Raw genomic sequence first — 15,475 nt, forward strand, 5'->3', positions numbered from 1 at the left:
ACTGCCGTCTATGGGGTTGCACAGAGTCAAACACGACTGAAGTGACTTAGCAACAGCAGCAGCAGTACATAACTTGGCTCTTGTAGATGACATGAGAGTTTGCTCCATATAGGAGTTGAGAGGGGGCATTCCAGGGAGAAGGAATGGCATAGGTGCAAGCTGAAGGCACCAAACCCAAGCTATGTGCAGGGAGCTGCAGATGGTGCGTGTGGCTGGATCCTGGCGGGCATCGCGGGGCACACCTGGGGATGTGTCTAAGGGGCAGACTGGCATGGACTTGGTCCCATGGAAGGTGAGGCTTCATGTGGGGGACCGGTGTGTTAGGTCTGCGTTTTGAAAGCCCGCAGTGGCTGGAATTGTGGAGCTGAATGGTGAGGAGAAATTCTAGAAGGGGGGAAGAGACAGGTAGGAGAGTTACCAGAGGCTGAGATGCAGCTTGAAAGTTTAGCCGTTCCTTCCTCCTCCTCCTTCTCCTCTATGACCCTGGGGTCTTCAGGACCCTGCCTGGCCCCCACGATCTCCTGTCAGGACAGAATCTGAGGCTGCCCCCAGGAGCCCAGCGTTTGGTGGGGTGGACCAAACAAGCAGGCAGCTGTGGCTGGGGGTCCTGGGATGGGCAGGCACGCTGCTTCAATGCACTGGGAGAGGGAGGAGGAGAGGACCCAGGTTGCCCTGGAATACCATCGAGAAATCAGGGCCCAGCCAGGCACCTGCCACTCTGGGAACTGTGTGTCACTGGCTATGAGTGCCCCTGAACTGAACTGAAGTGAGCTCCCTGGGCTCTTTTGAGTCCTAGCTCCTCCCAGAAGCTCCAGAATCACCAGGGGCTATTCCTTAGATTGTCTTAGATTGTCTGTGGGGCTTCGGCCTCTCTGTGCCTAGCCTCATGCAGTTTGAATCTGAACTTGGGCTGCTTTGACATCCCATCCCTGCACACAGGCATGTCCAGCTCCTTTCCAGCCCTCGCAGACAGATGGCCTTCCCACCCATGCCCAGATCCAGAGGCCTTGGTGCCCCAGCTGGCCCTCATCTCATCTGCCCTTTTCTGACTTGGGCAGAGAAAGGAATATTCCTCCAAAATCCAGCTCCATCCTTCACTCATCTCAGCACATACACAGCCCTGAACAGGCAGCCCCACACACTCATGCTTGAAAGGGACACTCTGACAAAAGCAGGCCATGTTAGCATGTGCAGCCCTGAGGACCGGGCAGTTTTTTGCTCCTCATACATAAATCTAATTAGAACCCCCAGGGCACTCTGGCATCACCTCTTTGATCCTTCTACCAAGGAAACTGTTTGGAAATAATATTTTTAAATCCCTAATTTGCAAACCCAGAGCAGCCACTCTCACTTGATATTTAAAAATTAATGTTTGTGAAATTTTTGTTTCATGCAAAATGATCAATGTTTATCAAGCATCCTGGAATCTGTCCTCAAGCCCTTACTGTTTAGGAACTACTGTTGATGAGGCCAGAGGAAGCTGGAAGCCTCTTAAATGATTAAAGTTATGACCTGGGCTAATTTTCTTGCAACAGGTTTTAATCTTTGCAAATTACAATGGGATTCTACCAACTGAAATGTTCTGGTGCAGAAGTTGGGCTGAAAGATTTTACTGGTGCATTTCAAATCTTCTCACTTTCACATTCTGCATTATTTACTTTCCTGAGGGCTGCATTTAAACTCCACAGACATTTAGGCTGAATTAATTCCAAAATAATCTAGTGTGATTCTCCCAGTTTCTCCTACAAAGAAGATAGTATTTGCATATCTTAGTGTTCCATCTCATAGCCTGCTTTTCTGTTTAACAAATAAAATGCCTGTCCTCTAACCCCTGCACGCTCTTCTGAATTTCCAGTGCTTCAGGATGAATCAGAACAGCATTAGATACTGACACTGAGAAACCACATTTGATGAAAACATCTCTCAGCAACGCTGATGTACAGGGCTCTGATGAGCAATTTTCCAATGATGAACATTCTTTCCTTCAGTCATTCATCAAACATTTATTGAGCACAGTGGTTGGGCAGGAGGGATGCAGATATGAATCAGACATGGCCTCTGCCCTGGAGGAGCTCTTGGGTGTATAAACACATAACAAAACTGGATGGCAAGAGCAGAAATGAGGGGGATGGATACAGTGTTCTGGAAGCCCAGGGTGACGGGCTCTGTCTGCACAGCTCAGGCAAGGCTTCACATTCGAGACATGTTTGATCTGGATCTTGAAAGTTGCAGGATACTTCCCAGGTGTAGAAAGGAAGAACAGCCTATGTAGAGGCTCAGCATGGGCAAAAGCAGAAAAAGGCAGGGTATGTCCGAGGAATAAAAATTCAGTGTCGCTGTGGGTGGAATTTAGAATTGGGGTATGAAAGAGATGAGACACAGAGTCAGTTTGGAGGCAGGTAATGGTCATTGAAAATTAAGCCCAGGAGGTTTGACTTTACCTTAAAAGCCAAGGGAGGAGCTAGGAGTGTTCATGGGCTCCCCTGGTGGCTCAGATGGTAAAGAATCTGCCTGCAGTGCAGGAGACCTGAGTTTGACCCCTGGGTCAGGAGATCCCCTGGAGAAGGGAATGGCTACCCACTCCAGTACTCTTGCCTGGAGAATTCTATGGACAGAGGAGCTGGGCAGGCTATAGCCCATGGGGTCACAAAGAGTCCAACAAGACTGAGCGACTAACACTTTCACTTCACTTTTCACAGGAGGGGTTCGATAAGCTTTAGATTGACATGATGTGGTCTGAATACCTCTGGCAGCAGAGTGCAAGGTGGAATGGAGGACAGAGAAGAAAGTAGGAGGCTGTTCCATCACCCTTGTGAGAAAAGGGATGGATGAGGTTGCCATGGGGGCATGGAACCAGGCAACTGCTGGGGAGAACATTGAGAGACAGTTCATCAGTCTATCGGAAGTAGTGATGAATTAAATGGAGGTAGTTGTGAGGGGAGATTATGAATTGAGGGCCACCCCAGGCTCTGAGTTTGAAGAAGTCAGTTAGCACCTATCTCTAAACAGCCAACATTTCCCATGTCAACAAGTGATGAGACTTCATTAACATCAGAAGTGGTAGTTGTTCCTTCATGATTTTTCTAACTTGTGACTCATCCAGAATTAAAGAATTTCCTAAACTGACTATGTCCTGGGATCATAGACTCATATACATTAGGTATAAGACTTGAGGGCTTCCCAGATGTCACTAGTAGTAAAGAACCTGCCTGCCAATGCAGGAGACATAAGAGACACAGGTTAGATCCCCTGCAGAAGGGCGTGGCAAACCACCCCAGTATTCTTGCCATACTTGGAATCCCATGGACAGAGGAGCCGGGCAGGCTACAGTCCTTGGGGTCGCAAACAGTCGGACATGACTGAAGCAACTCAGCACACACACGTGCATAAGACTTTAACCTTCTCAGAGTACCCCACATACTGATATCTGGGGGATTCTGGGATTAGGCAACGCAGTGTCAGTGAAAGAGGCATCTAATAAGTGCCCCTGGACCAAGAGAAGGAGACAGGGGGAAGCAGGTATTAGGTCACTACACAGGAGAACTGTGTGGCACCAAAGCAATGGACTGCCTCTCAGGGGCAGTGAGGCACCCATCCTCCCCACCACCCCCCATCACTGTTGCTTTGAATGGTTAAGCAAATGCCACGTCCTCTCTCCAAGATGTTATTGAGGGAATTCATGACCTAGGAAGGCTGTTATGATGTGTGTCCTTTAAATTTCAGCTTCCTTAAAGTCTACTTGAATACATGGTTGAAGCAAAAATGACCTCAGGAATGGATGATCTCCACCCTCAAATATCATAAGGGTTTCTGTAGGCAAAGAGAACAGGCTTGTCCTAGGCATCTCTGAGGGAAGACCAGCTGGAGGGGGATACAAGGGCAATTTACAGAGCAGCTTTCTCATAGAGATGTCTGGACATGAAATTGGCCATTCAATGGCATTGAAATATGTATAATATCATATATGAAACGAGTCACCAGTCCAGGTTCGATGCACGATACTGGATGCTTGGGGCTGGTGCAATGGGATGACCCAGAGGGATCGTATGGGGAGGGAGGAGGGAGGAGGGTTCAGGATGGGGAACACATGTATACCTGTGGCAGATTCATTTCGATATATGGCAAAACCAATACAATATTGTAAAGTTAAAAAATAAAATTAAATTTTAAAAAAATTGGCCATTCAAGGAAGAGGTGGACTCAGAGAACCACTCAGCAGGCCATTAGTGGTGTCACAGCTCTAAGTAGACTTGGATTGGATGGTTCTCAGGGCTTGCCAACTCTGAAATTCTATAATTCTAAGCTCCTAATGCCCAGAAAAGGGCTTTTTCTACCTAGAAGCCCCAAGTGGGCCCACCTTACTAAGAAGCACCATGAACTTGAAAATGAGCTGCATGTCTGCTATGAGGGTCATCATTATCCCACTTTATGGAATTGTTTATCTGTTATTTTTCTCCATAACTCTTTCTCCCATCAACTAACAGACTGGAGGGATGGGCTATCTTACACTTTCAGTGTCTCTAGCACCTAACAGAAAGCCTGAAACAGAAGAAATACCTCAGGATGCTGTCGATTAAATGAAAGAATCCTTTCTAAAAATTCACAAATACTAATACAAATATTCTGTGTCCCAGATCTCGAGACAGGTTTGTGGGAGACCCAAAGATGAACTCTACCCTCAACAACTCCTCCTTGCATGCACGTATGCATGCTGAAAAAAAAATAATCGTACGACAGTATTTCAAGGACATTTGAACATGGTAGTCAAAGGGCTCAGTTTAGTTGGGAAATCCCTGCAAGAACATTTTTAGAGGGTAGTGCGTCCAGCCGCGATACACAGCCATGATTGAAGCAGGCTGCTCCAGCTTACTCTTCCTATAGCTTCAGATTTGGGGGAGGAAGGTGGAAATGATCTTTACTAAAACAAGTATGCATACTGTATGAAAGGGAGTAGCAATTTGTATGAATATTTGTTAAAACAAGAGGCTTTGATGAGATGTCAGTGTGTTCTGACCGCACTTCATGCTGCCCCAGACTCTGAGATGTGTTGTCATCCCTGTGGGCCATTGAGGGTGATTGATAGAAACACAGGCAAGTCCCATTCAGTGCACAGGGCAGCCTTCCCACTGGTGGGCTGTCCTCCCATCTCAGCCCCCAGTCTTGCCTCATTCTCAGCTCAGAGGCAAGGGCTTTAAAAGGCTTTTTAATGCCTTTTCCAAATGGAGAGCATCAAGGATAACAGCAGAGATGACCGTTAAGGCCGGGAGAGAAAGCATTTCGAGAGCCTGCAGAGACTGCCTGGAAGAGAGCTGAGTGCAGAGCCTGGCCATGGACCACTTGTTCTGATTTGTGGGTTCTAATTTGATAATTTGATGCAAGATGAGTAACTCACTCCAAAAAGAACTTATTTGCAGAGCACATTTCCCAGGGAGCATCACTGATTCTGCCAAAGAATTTCCCAGCACGCAAGGAGGAGGAGTCCTTGACTTTCTCCTGCTCCAATCCCCAGGCACTGTCAGGAAGTCCAACTTGGAGAACCTTTTGTACTGAGAAGAAAAGACTATAATCGGGTGTTTCTTTGCAGCTCTGGAATAAAGCAGCTTTTCATTTCCATGTCACATGAAGGGGCAAGTGTAGAACTGTCCGGTTTTGAAGGACTGACAAAGCTTTATTTAGGCCCTGAATATTTTCTTAGTTATTTTTAGTTTATGGCTGTCAGCACTTTAGATCAGGAGCCAGGACCAGGTGTGAAGGCTCAGTACCTCACTGTTCAGACCCAGGGGGAATTTTACTTATTTATTTAAAATTTTCCTTTAGTTAGTTACTTATTTTTGGCTGAGCTGGGTCTTCATGCTGCACCAGCTTTTCTCTAGTTGCGTCAAGTGGGGGTGACTAGTTACGACGTGCAGGCTTCTCATTGCAGTGGTTTCTCTTGTGGAGCATGGGCTCTAGGTTGTGCAGCCTCAGTAGTTGTGGCTTCTGGGCTCTAGAGCTCAAGCTCAGTAATTGTGGCTCAGGGGCTTAGTTGCTCTGAGGCATGTGGGATCTTCCCAGACCAGGGATCAAACTTGTGTCTCCTGCATTGGCAGGTGGATTCTTTACCACTGAGCCACCAGGGAACCTGTGGGTGGGATTTTAAATTTTATGTATCAAACATTCACGTGGTTCTTACTGTGCACCAGGTACTACTGTAACTGCTGTATAAATATCACTTCATCCTCATGACGTTGCCATCAGGCGCTTCATATCCCCATTCTACAGATGAGGAAACTGAGGCACAGAGAGATTATAGTATTTGTCTGAGGTCAAATCAGGATTCTGCCTCCAGGGCCCATGCTTTAAACCTTAATGCCAAGGAGGCTTTGTCTTGTCTCTAGAAAACCCGTGGATTACTGCAGTAGGAGTTTGGGGCTAGGGTCTCCCTGACAGCCAGCTGTAGATGTGTATGAACAGGCTGTATTCCTCCTTCCTCAGCAAACTCCCTCCAGCCATCTTGCTGGATACCCTCCTTCACCCTTCCTTTTGCATTTGACATTGCCATTACCCTATTTTCAGTCCAACAGACCTCAGAGCAAATCCCAAGCAGAATCTCACTCAGGAACAGGTGCGTCTCCTTTAAGAACAACAAACACCAAAGCACTTTTTAAATAAACCAAGTGTTGAATATTCATAGTACAGAAAGACCACTTTCCTCTACAAAAAAGACTTAATCTCAGGATTTCTTTATCTAGCACTAACATCCCACCCATGCTTTGAATTACTTGGTTATTAATCATTAACGACTTAACCTGGAAACTCCCACATCCACTGTGCTTAAAGCCAAAGACCCACTGGGCCACTTGCCCATGGAAAACTAATTAGAACGAAAAGTGGAAACAGAGCTCTGAAAGAAGCAGTCTTTGGAATACAGGATTCAGTCTTCACGCAACCTCCTTGTAAACACCTTGATTGCAAGCACGAGAGCAGCCTGAGCTTAGCTCAGCTGCTCCGGGTGCTCCAGCTGGGGGCGATAAGCCAAGCCTCATCCTTTCCCCAGAGAGGATCACGGTTTGCTTGTGGTCCCCAAAGTATGGTCCCTGGACCAGCAGCACCGGCAGTTGTGAAAAGCACCGCTGCTGCTGCTAAGTTGCTTCAGTCGTGTCCGACTCTGTGCGACCCCATAGATGGCCTCCCACCAGGCTCCCGCATCCCTGGGATTCTCCAGGCAAGAACACTGAAGTGGGTTGCCATTTCCTTCTCCAATGCATGAAAGTGAAAAGTGAAAGTGAAGTCACTCAGTCGTGTCCAACTCAGCAACCCCATGGACTGCAGCCCACCAGGCTTCTGCATCCATGGGATTTTCCAGGCAAGAGTACTGGAGTGGGGCACAGGCAGCTTAAAAATGTGCTTGCTTCCTCCTTCCCCACCCCTGCCAGTGCTCTACACTCCACACAGCAGCCGGAGGGACCTGGTTAGCATGTCAGTTCCACCCCGCAGTGGCCAGTCCTGTCATGGGATGAACAGCCAAAGTCCATTCACATTAGATCTTGGGCCTCATTTTCTCCCCCAGCCCCATGCTGTTCCCTGTACACACTAGGCCTGTGTGGGTCAGAAGGTGGGGCCCAATGATCAACGGTGTCAGAAAGCCCTTCAGGGGCTGTCTAATCCATTTGCCCTGCCCACATCCCCAGGGTTAGTCACCTGCCGTAGACACACACCTGGGCAAACAGGCAGAGAGGAAGTGCGTGGCTGTGAAATCCGGAGTCGGCTCCTTAGCACCTCAGCCCAAAGAGCTCATGGACCATAGTACCATGTGCCCCGCTGGGCCCATAGTCAGTGCTCCATGTGTCTGTACCCCCACGGTCCTCTGGTACCTTTTAAAAACAAGAAGACTGAAGCCCAGGATGGCTCAGCCACTTACCAGGGTTACAGCCAGGGAGAGCTGGAAGCAGGGCTGGGAGCAGAGTCCCATGTTCTTGCTTCCACTCGTCCCAACTCTGATGCCCATTCTAGTCTCTACGCCAGAGAGGCTTGGAAGAAGAAGGAGCTAGGCTGGGGGCTGGGAACCCAGCTCTAGGAATTATTATTAGACTTCTTAATTCCATACATTCAGCTTTCCTTTTTTTTTTTTTTTTAAACACTGTTTCCATACTTAACTCGGTTTCCGTTCCAATTAAGCTCTCTGTGTGCTGCGGCCTCTCTCCTGCCAGGTTTAATTGCCCTTATTTAAATTCTTTAATTAAAAGTATTGTGTGTTTCCAGATCCTGTTGTAAGTATTACACAAATAATTTAGATAACTGGACTGGTAAACCCAGCAACTTCGCCCTCCCCTGAGGGCGGGGCTGCCAGGGGCTCTCTGGTTGAGAACCTGCTAACAGGTGGTCCTGGCTCCTTCCTCCCCGCTCCCCACCCCTGTGCTCTACATGCCACACAGCAGCCTGAGGGACCCGTTTAGCATGTCAGTCCCACCTCGCAGTGGCCAGTCCTGTCACTGGATGAAGAGCCAAAGTCCCTTCACACAACCTGCCCCTCTCTCAGCTCCTGGGTGTCCTCTCCTCCCCCGACCCCATGCTGTTCCCAGCACACACCAGGCCTCTGGGGGTGCGGGAGCTTCATTCTGGGACACAAGGCTCCCCGATGCACCTAGACTCCTTTTTTCCTCCCTCACGCTTTGCCCAGCTTGCATCTTCTCAGGATTACCCCCAAGCATCTCCCGCTGCTGCAGCCTGCCTCCTGCTCACAGCAGTTCCCGAATCCTCCCAACCTGCTGGACTTAGTCTATCTGGGCTGCTGGTATAAAAAGAAGACCAGTGACTGGGAAACTTGAACAACAAACATTTATTACTCACCATTCTGGAGGCTGGAAAGTTCAGGATCAAGGTGCCAGCAGATTTGGTGTCTGGTGAGAACCCTCTTCCTGGTTTTCACATGGCCACATTTTCACTGTGTCCTTGCGTGGCCCAGAGAAAGAGACCATCTCTCCTGTGTCTCTTCTTATAAGGGCACTAATTCCATCAGGAGGGCTCTGCCCCTGGGACCTAATTCCTCCCCAAAGGTCCTACCTCACATCACACTGAGGATCAGGGCTTCAACACGTGGATTTATAGGGAACACATTCAATCCACAGCACTGTTCTCCATTTTTGTGCATAATCTTAGCACCTTTAACACACTAAAGAATCTACTGTTCTCTCTTCCTCCTAGAATACAGTCTCCACAAAGACGAAGTTCTCCTTCTGTTTAGTCACTGATATGTGTCAGTGGCCAGTAACTGTTCCCAGAATGTGATAGGCACTCATTAAATACTGGATGGATGGATAGAGCGATGAATCACGTCTTTGCAGAGAACTCTCAAAAGAATGAGATCAACCTGACTCCAGAGCCCCTGGGACTCATCGGGTGGCCTTCCCCTACCCCAAGCTGTGGCGCACCAGCAGCTCTCAGTCTAGTTCACCAACAGGCCTGGGCGGGGATGAATGGAGGGGAGCGTCTGGCCACTCAGCCTAGTGGGGAAGAGTGAAGGCAGCAGACTCCCAGCCCGACTCTCCCACTGACTGACCGTGTGGCCCAACTCTCTGAGCCTCAGTCTCCAATTCTACAAAATGGGGATAATTCTTACCTCCACTGCTCAGCGTTATTGTGAGGAACACTTGAAACAGCGTGTGAAGCACTTAACGCAGTGCCGGGGACACGGGGAATGAGCCCTGACCGTCACTACTTTTGTCTCAGGGCAGAGCCTACAGGTAGAGGGAAGGATAGCAGCCCCTCACCCCCAGGCTGCCCCCAAAGGTGCTGAGCTCACTGTGAAGGGACCCAATAGAGAAAAGGAGTCTCCTTCATAATTGTGGCAAATCAAATTTGCCCAGGAATGAGGTGAGATTCCAGGGTTTGCTCAATGACAGAGCTTGAGGTCTGGGAAGGAAGACAGGAGGGAGACTGGCCGGTGACCAGCGCAGCTGCACATCAGAGTGGGCTGGCTCCTCTCTGCATATCCCACATATGCCCCAAGACGTATACCAGGCCTCCAAGGTGGCCTTACTGCTCTGTTCTAGAAGATCCTCCTTCAAAGCCTCTGGGGAGAGAGCTCTCTTGGCCTCATTCTCCACCCTCAGGTCCGGATGCCCTCACTGAGGTTGTGTCTCCTTCACAGCCCTGCTCTTGGCCTGACTCCATTTCTCTCACAGCCTTCCCGGAGGCCATACCGGCTGTTTCTGCCTCAGGGTCACCATGCTTCCTGTGTCTTGGGTGCTGAGAGTGCGTCTGGGTCAGGGTAGGGCCTGGGAAATGCCATATTTGAGTCTCTGAAGGAACACTCTGCTTCTCAGAGACCTCTGCCCCACCTCCCTCTCTGGGCCTTGGCACGGCGCCCCTGGGGAAGGCTTAGAATGTGCCCGAGTGGCTGGCAGGAAAGGAGAGGGCTATGGATGCCTCTGTTTTGGACAAGTTTCTCCAGACTTCAGTGCTCTGGGCTTGGTGCAGCAGCCTCACGGTTGGCAAGGCCTGGCCTGGCCTGGCCTTGAGGACATCCTGAGCTGTCGGAATCCTCGACTGTCCCCTTTTCTGCCTGTTGTGCACTTTTTCTGGAGCCCCGATCCTGACACCATGAATAGCTTCATATCCATCTGTTGTGTTATAGCTGTTAAAGGGGTTGCCCATCGATCCTTCTGCTCATTCTTCAGTCATCAGGACCATAGTTACCATCTGGCCCTAGAGAGAAAGGAAGCAGAAGGGCAGAGCAGCTTGCCCCAGGCAGAAGCATCTTTGTCCAGGCCTCTCCTCTGTCTCACCAGCCGAATCACCAGCAGACCCTGTGATTAGAGAGCTGGGCTGGTTTCATTCCCATCCTGCCTGAGCTCTCCTCCAGCCTCATAGAATAAGACAACCACCAGGCTGCTGGGGACACAGGAGGATCGGAGGGGTTAGCCCCAGGCCCACAAAGCACTAGACCCAGCCTGGGTGTGGGCAGCAGAGCGCTCAGGCATTGGAAACCTGAGTGGCTGCCTGGCCTCACTTAGAGCGGATATCACAAGGGATACCCCTGGATTCAAAAGCCAAGATTTTGAGGGACAGGGAGAGGACCCAAGGTGGAGCACAGCTTCTGAAGATACGACTTGGGGCTGGCCAACAAAGTCATCCAGTCAGGGCTCGGGAGCGTGGTGTGGCCACCAAAGTACAAAGTCCTTGGCTATGTCCAAGGAGCCTCTTGTCCAGTGGAGACAAGGTGGGGACCCTCTGCTCTGTGGTCAGTTCTGAGTGACACACAACTGCTGGAGTTTGTCCACGGGAGGGCACCAGGCGGGAAAATGAAACCAGATTGTCTCACAAGGAACTGGAAATGTTTCACCTGGTAGAGAATGGAACTAGGGGGGACTGCGGGCCCCATCTTCCCCTATGGTAAAGGAGAAGGTGGAGAAGAAGGAGCCCACCCGCCTGTGGAAACCCCAGGGCACAGTCTGGGGCCCCTTGCTGGGTGCCCCTGAGACAACAATTTTCCTTCAGTAGAGGAGAATTCTCCCAAGATGGAGCGGCCCAGGGAAGCGTGCCCAGCCAGGAGGGCTCAGTCAGCTTGCAGGTGAGAATGAGAGGACCAGCCTTCCACATCTCTTCCAACACAGGGACCCCAGGGGCCTTTCTGAGCCCCTGCCTGGTGGCCCATCGTCCCTCGGCCCCTCAGAGCCTGAGCCTGAGGGCTTCTCTCTGGCTGCACCTCTGGGCCCCAGGTGAGCTGCTTCTGTTGTGCTCTCTCTCCACTCGTGGGATCAGTGAGTCCCTACTCTCCTCGGGGGAGGTGCTGGGGCCGGGGCACATGGGGAGACACTGCTTTGCTCCCTCGAATGCTTCTAAGGAGGTCTGCAGTCCCCGGGCCATCTCCCACACACAGGAAATGGGGAGTCCCACAGCCCCTCCCAGACATACATATAAAACACACTCCTTACCCCCTCTGCCACCCTGGCTCCTTCACCTGCTGTTCAAAGTCCCTCTGAGAGAGCTGGATTTTTGTTTTAAATTTTTTTAGCTGAAGAATAACATATACCCAGATAGAACCATCCAAACATACATACCAAAGTAAATGTTCAACTCAATAATTTAAAACAAAGCCAACATTTAGGTGGCCGCCAGCCAGGTCAGGAAATAGCACACTCCCTACTCCCAAGAAGCATCCTTTGGTCTACTGTCAATCATTTTCCCACTCCCCACTCCCCAAGATACCCACCCCTGACTCTGAGCCTGTGGCCTTATTTTGCCTGTTTGGAAAGTATGTATAAGTCTAATTGTGTATGTGTTCTTTGTCTGGCTTCTTTTGCTAACGTTATATTTGTAGGATTTGTCCTTAATGAATGGAGCTCTGGTTTGATCATTTTTAAAGCTAAGTATGTTATGTGAATAACCACAAGTTATTTATCCATTGTACTATTGATGGACATTTGGGTTGTCCATTGATGTCCAAATGTCCAAATGATGGACATTTGGAGCTTTTATAAACCATGCTTCAGAACCGGTGCAGACAGTTCTGGATACCCGCCTGGGCATGGGGTCGGTGGGTCTCAGGGCGGTGTACACTCAGCTGCAGGAGATGCTGCCTGTTTCCCAGGTGGTTGGAAGAACTGAGTCTCAGTGTTCTCTTGAGGTGTCAGTGGTCGCCATGGGGACAATAGTGGCCAAGGGGATGGCTTCCTTACAGAAGAGGAGTGTGTCCCCCTCTATCACAGGGTGCTGTTCACTGGGATGGGCATGGGGGCAGCTGGGGGTGCACTACCGAGTCCTGCTTGTGGAGGGGGGTCAGTTAGGAGACTGGTGCAGTTGTCCAGGTGACAGAAGACCGTGGCCTGAACCAAGGCAGATGTGATGGCATGGGGATAAGGGGACAGTCACAGGGCATGAGGAGGAATTGGTAGGACTTGGTGCCTAATCAGTCCTGGGGATAAGCAGAGGTGTCAGTGGAAATGCTTGGTTATTGCTGAGATGGGAAGCACAGGAGTATTCTGGGGAAAAGTGAATTTCCATATACTGGAGTCCATATACTCCAGTACCATGAAGCTCCAGGAGGCCAACTTATAAGAGCCTGCCTGCCTGGGAGGCCAAAGTCGGGCTGAGCACATCTTTGATGAAACTCAGAGATACTCTGAGAGTCTGGACCTTCACCCAGGTGCCAGCCAGCAGCCTCAGAGTGTCCAAGGCCTGCAAGGATCTCACTAAAAGCAAAAATTGGAGGTTTCTTTTTTGCTGCTGTAGAGCTGCTTTAAGAAGCAGAACCTCCCTTCTTTCACGGACTTTGAGCATAAACTGAGTATGCATGGCTACAGAACCTTCTGGGACATCAGCAGCATAGAGGGAAACCAAGCATATCCAGGGCTGACCAAGCCCAGGGCAGTAAGACAGTATCTAGGAGCCTGGGTTTGGTTGAGGCCAGCACTGATGACTCCAGAGGTTCATTTGGGAGCAAGGACCCTAAAAGCAGGAGGTCCTGGGCCTCTGGTGATGCTTACATTCAGGCCAATCATAGGGCGGTCCCAAGGAACTAGGATTTGCAGAACAAATGGGGAGCAGGACCCAGCACCCATGGCAGGTGCAATAGAAGCAAACCAGCATGCCACACGCAGCTAGATAGATGGAAGCTGGGCTGGGGCATTTCTGTCCTCTTTCCTAACAAAGGACTAGGGCCCTGTGAAGAAAACAGAGGCACAGGGTTCCATCTTGGAGAGGAAACCAGCACCTGGAGATGGGAAGCCTCAGGCTCTGTGGGCATGCTGACCCCAGACCTCCTGCAGCTTCCCAGGATCCCACGCATCTGCACCCACAAGTAATCCCCACCAGCCACTGGGCCTGAGGCTCCCCCACACCCTCTGACCCCACTCTCCACCCTGGCTCCTAGGGAGGCCCCATCCAGAACCGCAAGTCCAAGCGCTGTCTGGAGCTGCAGGAGAACAGCGAAGCGGAGTTCGGCTTCCAGCTGGTGCTGCAGAGGTGCTCGGGCCAGCACTGGAGCATCACCAACGTCCTGAGGAGCCTGGCGTCCTGACCCCGCCTGAGCTGCCCCCACGCCCCGCCCCTTTGCTACTGTGTAGCACCTGCTGCAACGCTGCCTGCTGTCCGTGTGGGGGTGTTTGGAGTCTGGGGAACCAGGTTGGTGGGCCCCCAAAAGAGCTTTGTATTTCCTATTCAGTTTTCATGGAGTTTATAGAAAGACGCTGAATGGTGGGTGAGGGTATAATATCATAAACTATTTTGCAACTGTAAATAGGGGACACGTGGAAAATATTTATAACTGACAATAAAATACCATTGATTAAGGGGTGTTGCAGTCATTTGGTGGAGATTCAGGCCTGGCTCCTCTGAACTTGGAGCCCAAGATGTGGCTGTTTGCCCTCCCTGCTCCCATGCCTGAGAAACGAGGCTTTAAGGCCGGGCAGACAGTGGGAGCTTGTTGTGCAAGCTGCCAGCTTTCTCTGTGGGGCCCAGGGAGACGAAACGGGCACCTCGACCTCAGGGTCACCTCCAGAGAGAGGGTTCCCTCTGCTTCTACAAGACGCCTTAGTCTTTCATCCTGAGAAACCAGGAAGGCTCGTCAGCCACGGGGCTTCAGACCACACTGCTCTCTGGAAGCCACCGCCTTCACCTCCCAGAGCCGTCCACGGCCCAGGCCCTCAGCAGTGAGCCTCGTGTCAGCAACTGTCACATCCAGCTGCCGAGACCGTTAACTCCTTCCATGAATCACGGTGCATTAGGGCTGAAGGCTAGGAGTCTGAAGTCGGGGTGTCAGCTGGGCTGGCTCCTTCTGAGAGCTGTGAGGAGAATCAGGTCCAGGCCTCTCCCCGAGCATCTAGAGGCCTCAGGGGTTCCTTGGCTTGTAAGTGGCCGGCTTCTGCCTGCGTGTTTCCTCCCTCCCCGTGTCATCACCCCCACTCCTTCTGTGCTCACCCCAATCACCTCTTGAGTGCCAGTCTCTAGCCCTGTTACTGGGAGAAGCAGCTCACAGCCAGTCCCTCTGCACAAGGGCCCCCACCCCTGACACAGTGATACTCAACTCCCCATCTGTGCCCGGACCTCTCCTCTGCGCCCCAGGTCTAGTCTCCCGCTGCTGACAGGCCCCAGGCAGCTGGGTGGCTGTCCCTTGGACAGTGCTCATCTGATGTGCAGAAAACAGACCTGTCCCTCATCCTTCCAGGCCCACCCACGTGACCAGCACCGCCCTCCTCCAGGTGCTCACACCAGAGTCGTCTGTCTCTAACCTCCCCGCTGCTCCTCACTCCCATATCTTGTCAGTCCATCGTGGCAGTGATGCCTCTTCAACAGCCCCCAAATCCCTTCCCTGGGCCCCCTCATCACTCACGAGGGCCTGCCTCCCTGTCTCCAGCCTTCCTCCATTGCCATCTTACCTACCCTCCACACTAGTTTTCAAGGAGTCTTTCTGAAATACAAATAGGGTGAGATTTTTTTTTTCCTGGCCTTCAGTGGGTCTCACCAAAGATGGTAAACACCCAGTTAAGGTACCGGA

General features: G+C 50.8%; 1 protein-coding gene across 1 annotated transcript in view; it reads left to right on the top strand.

Annotated features, from left to right (window-relative positions):
• The window catches only part of GALNT18 (polypeptide N-acetylgalactosaminyltransferase 18), a 353,046-nt gene extending 338,776 nt beyond the window's left edge, over positions 1 to 14,270 (top strand). The window contains exon 11 of the mRNA XM_019975498.2: positions 13,853 to 14,270. Coding sequence (XP_019831057.2) covers positions 13,853 to 13,999 — 147 coding nt within the window. The 3' untranslated portion in view covers positions 14,000 to 14,270. The remainder of the gene's footprint in view (positions 1 to 13,852) is intronic.
• The last annotated feature ends 1,205 nt before the right edge of the window (positions 14,271 to 15,475 follow it).

This window comes from Bos indicus, chromosome 15 (genome assembly GCF_029378745.1).
Source record: "Bos indicus isolate NIAB-ARS_2022 breed Sahiwal x Tharparkar chromosome 15, NIAB-ARS_B.indTharparkar_mat_pri_1.0, whole genome shotgun sequence".
Classification (NCBI taxonomy): domain Eukaryota; kingdom Metazoa; phylum Chordata; class Mammalia; order Artiodactyla; family Bovidae; genus Bos; species Bos indicus.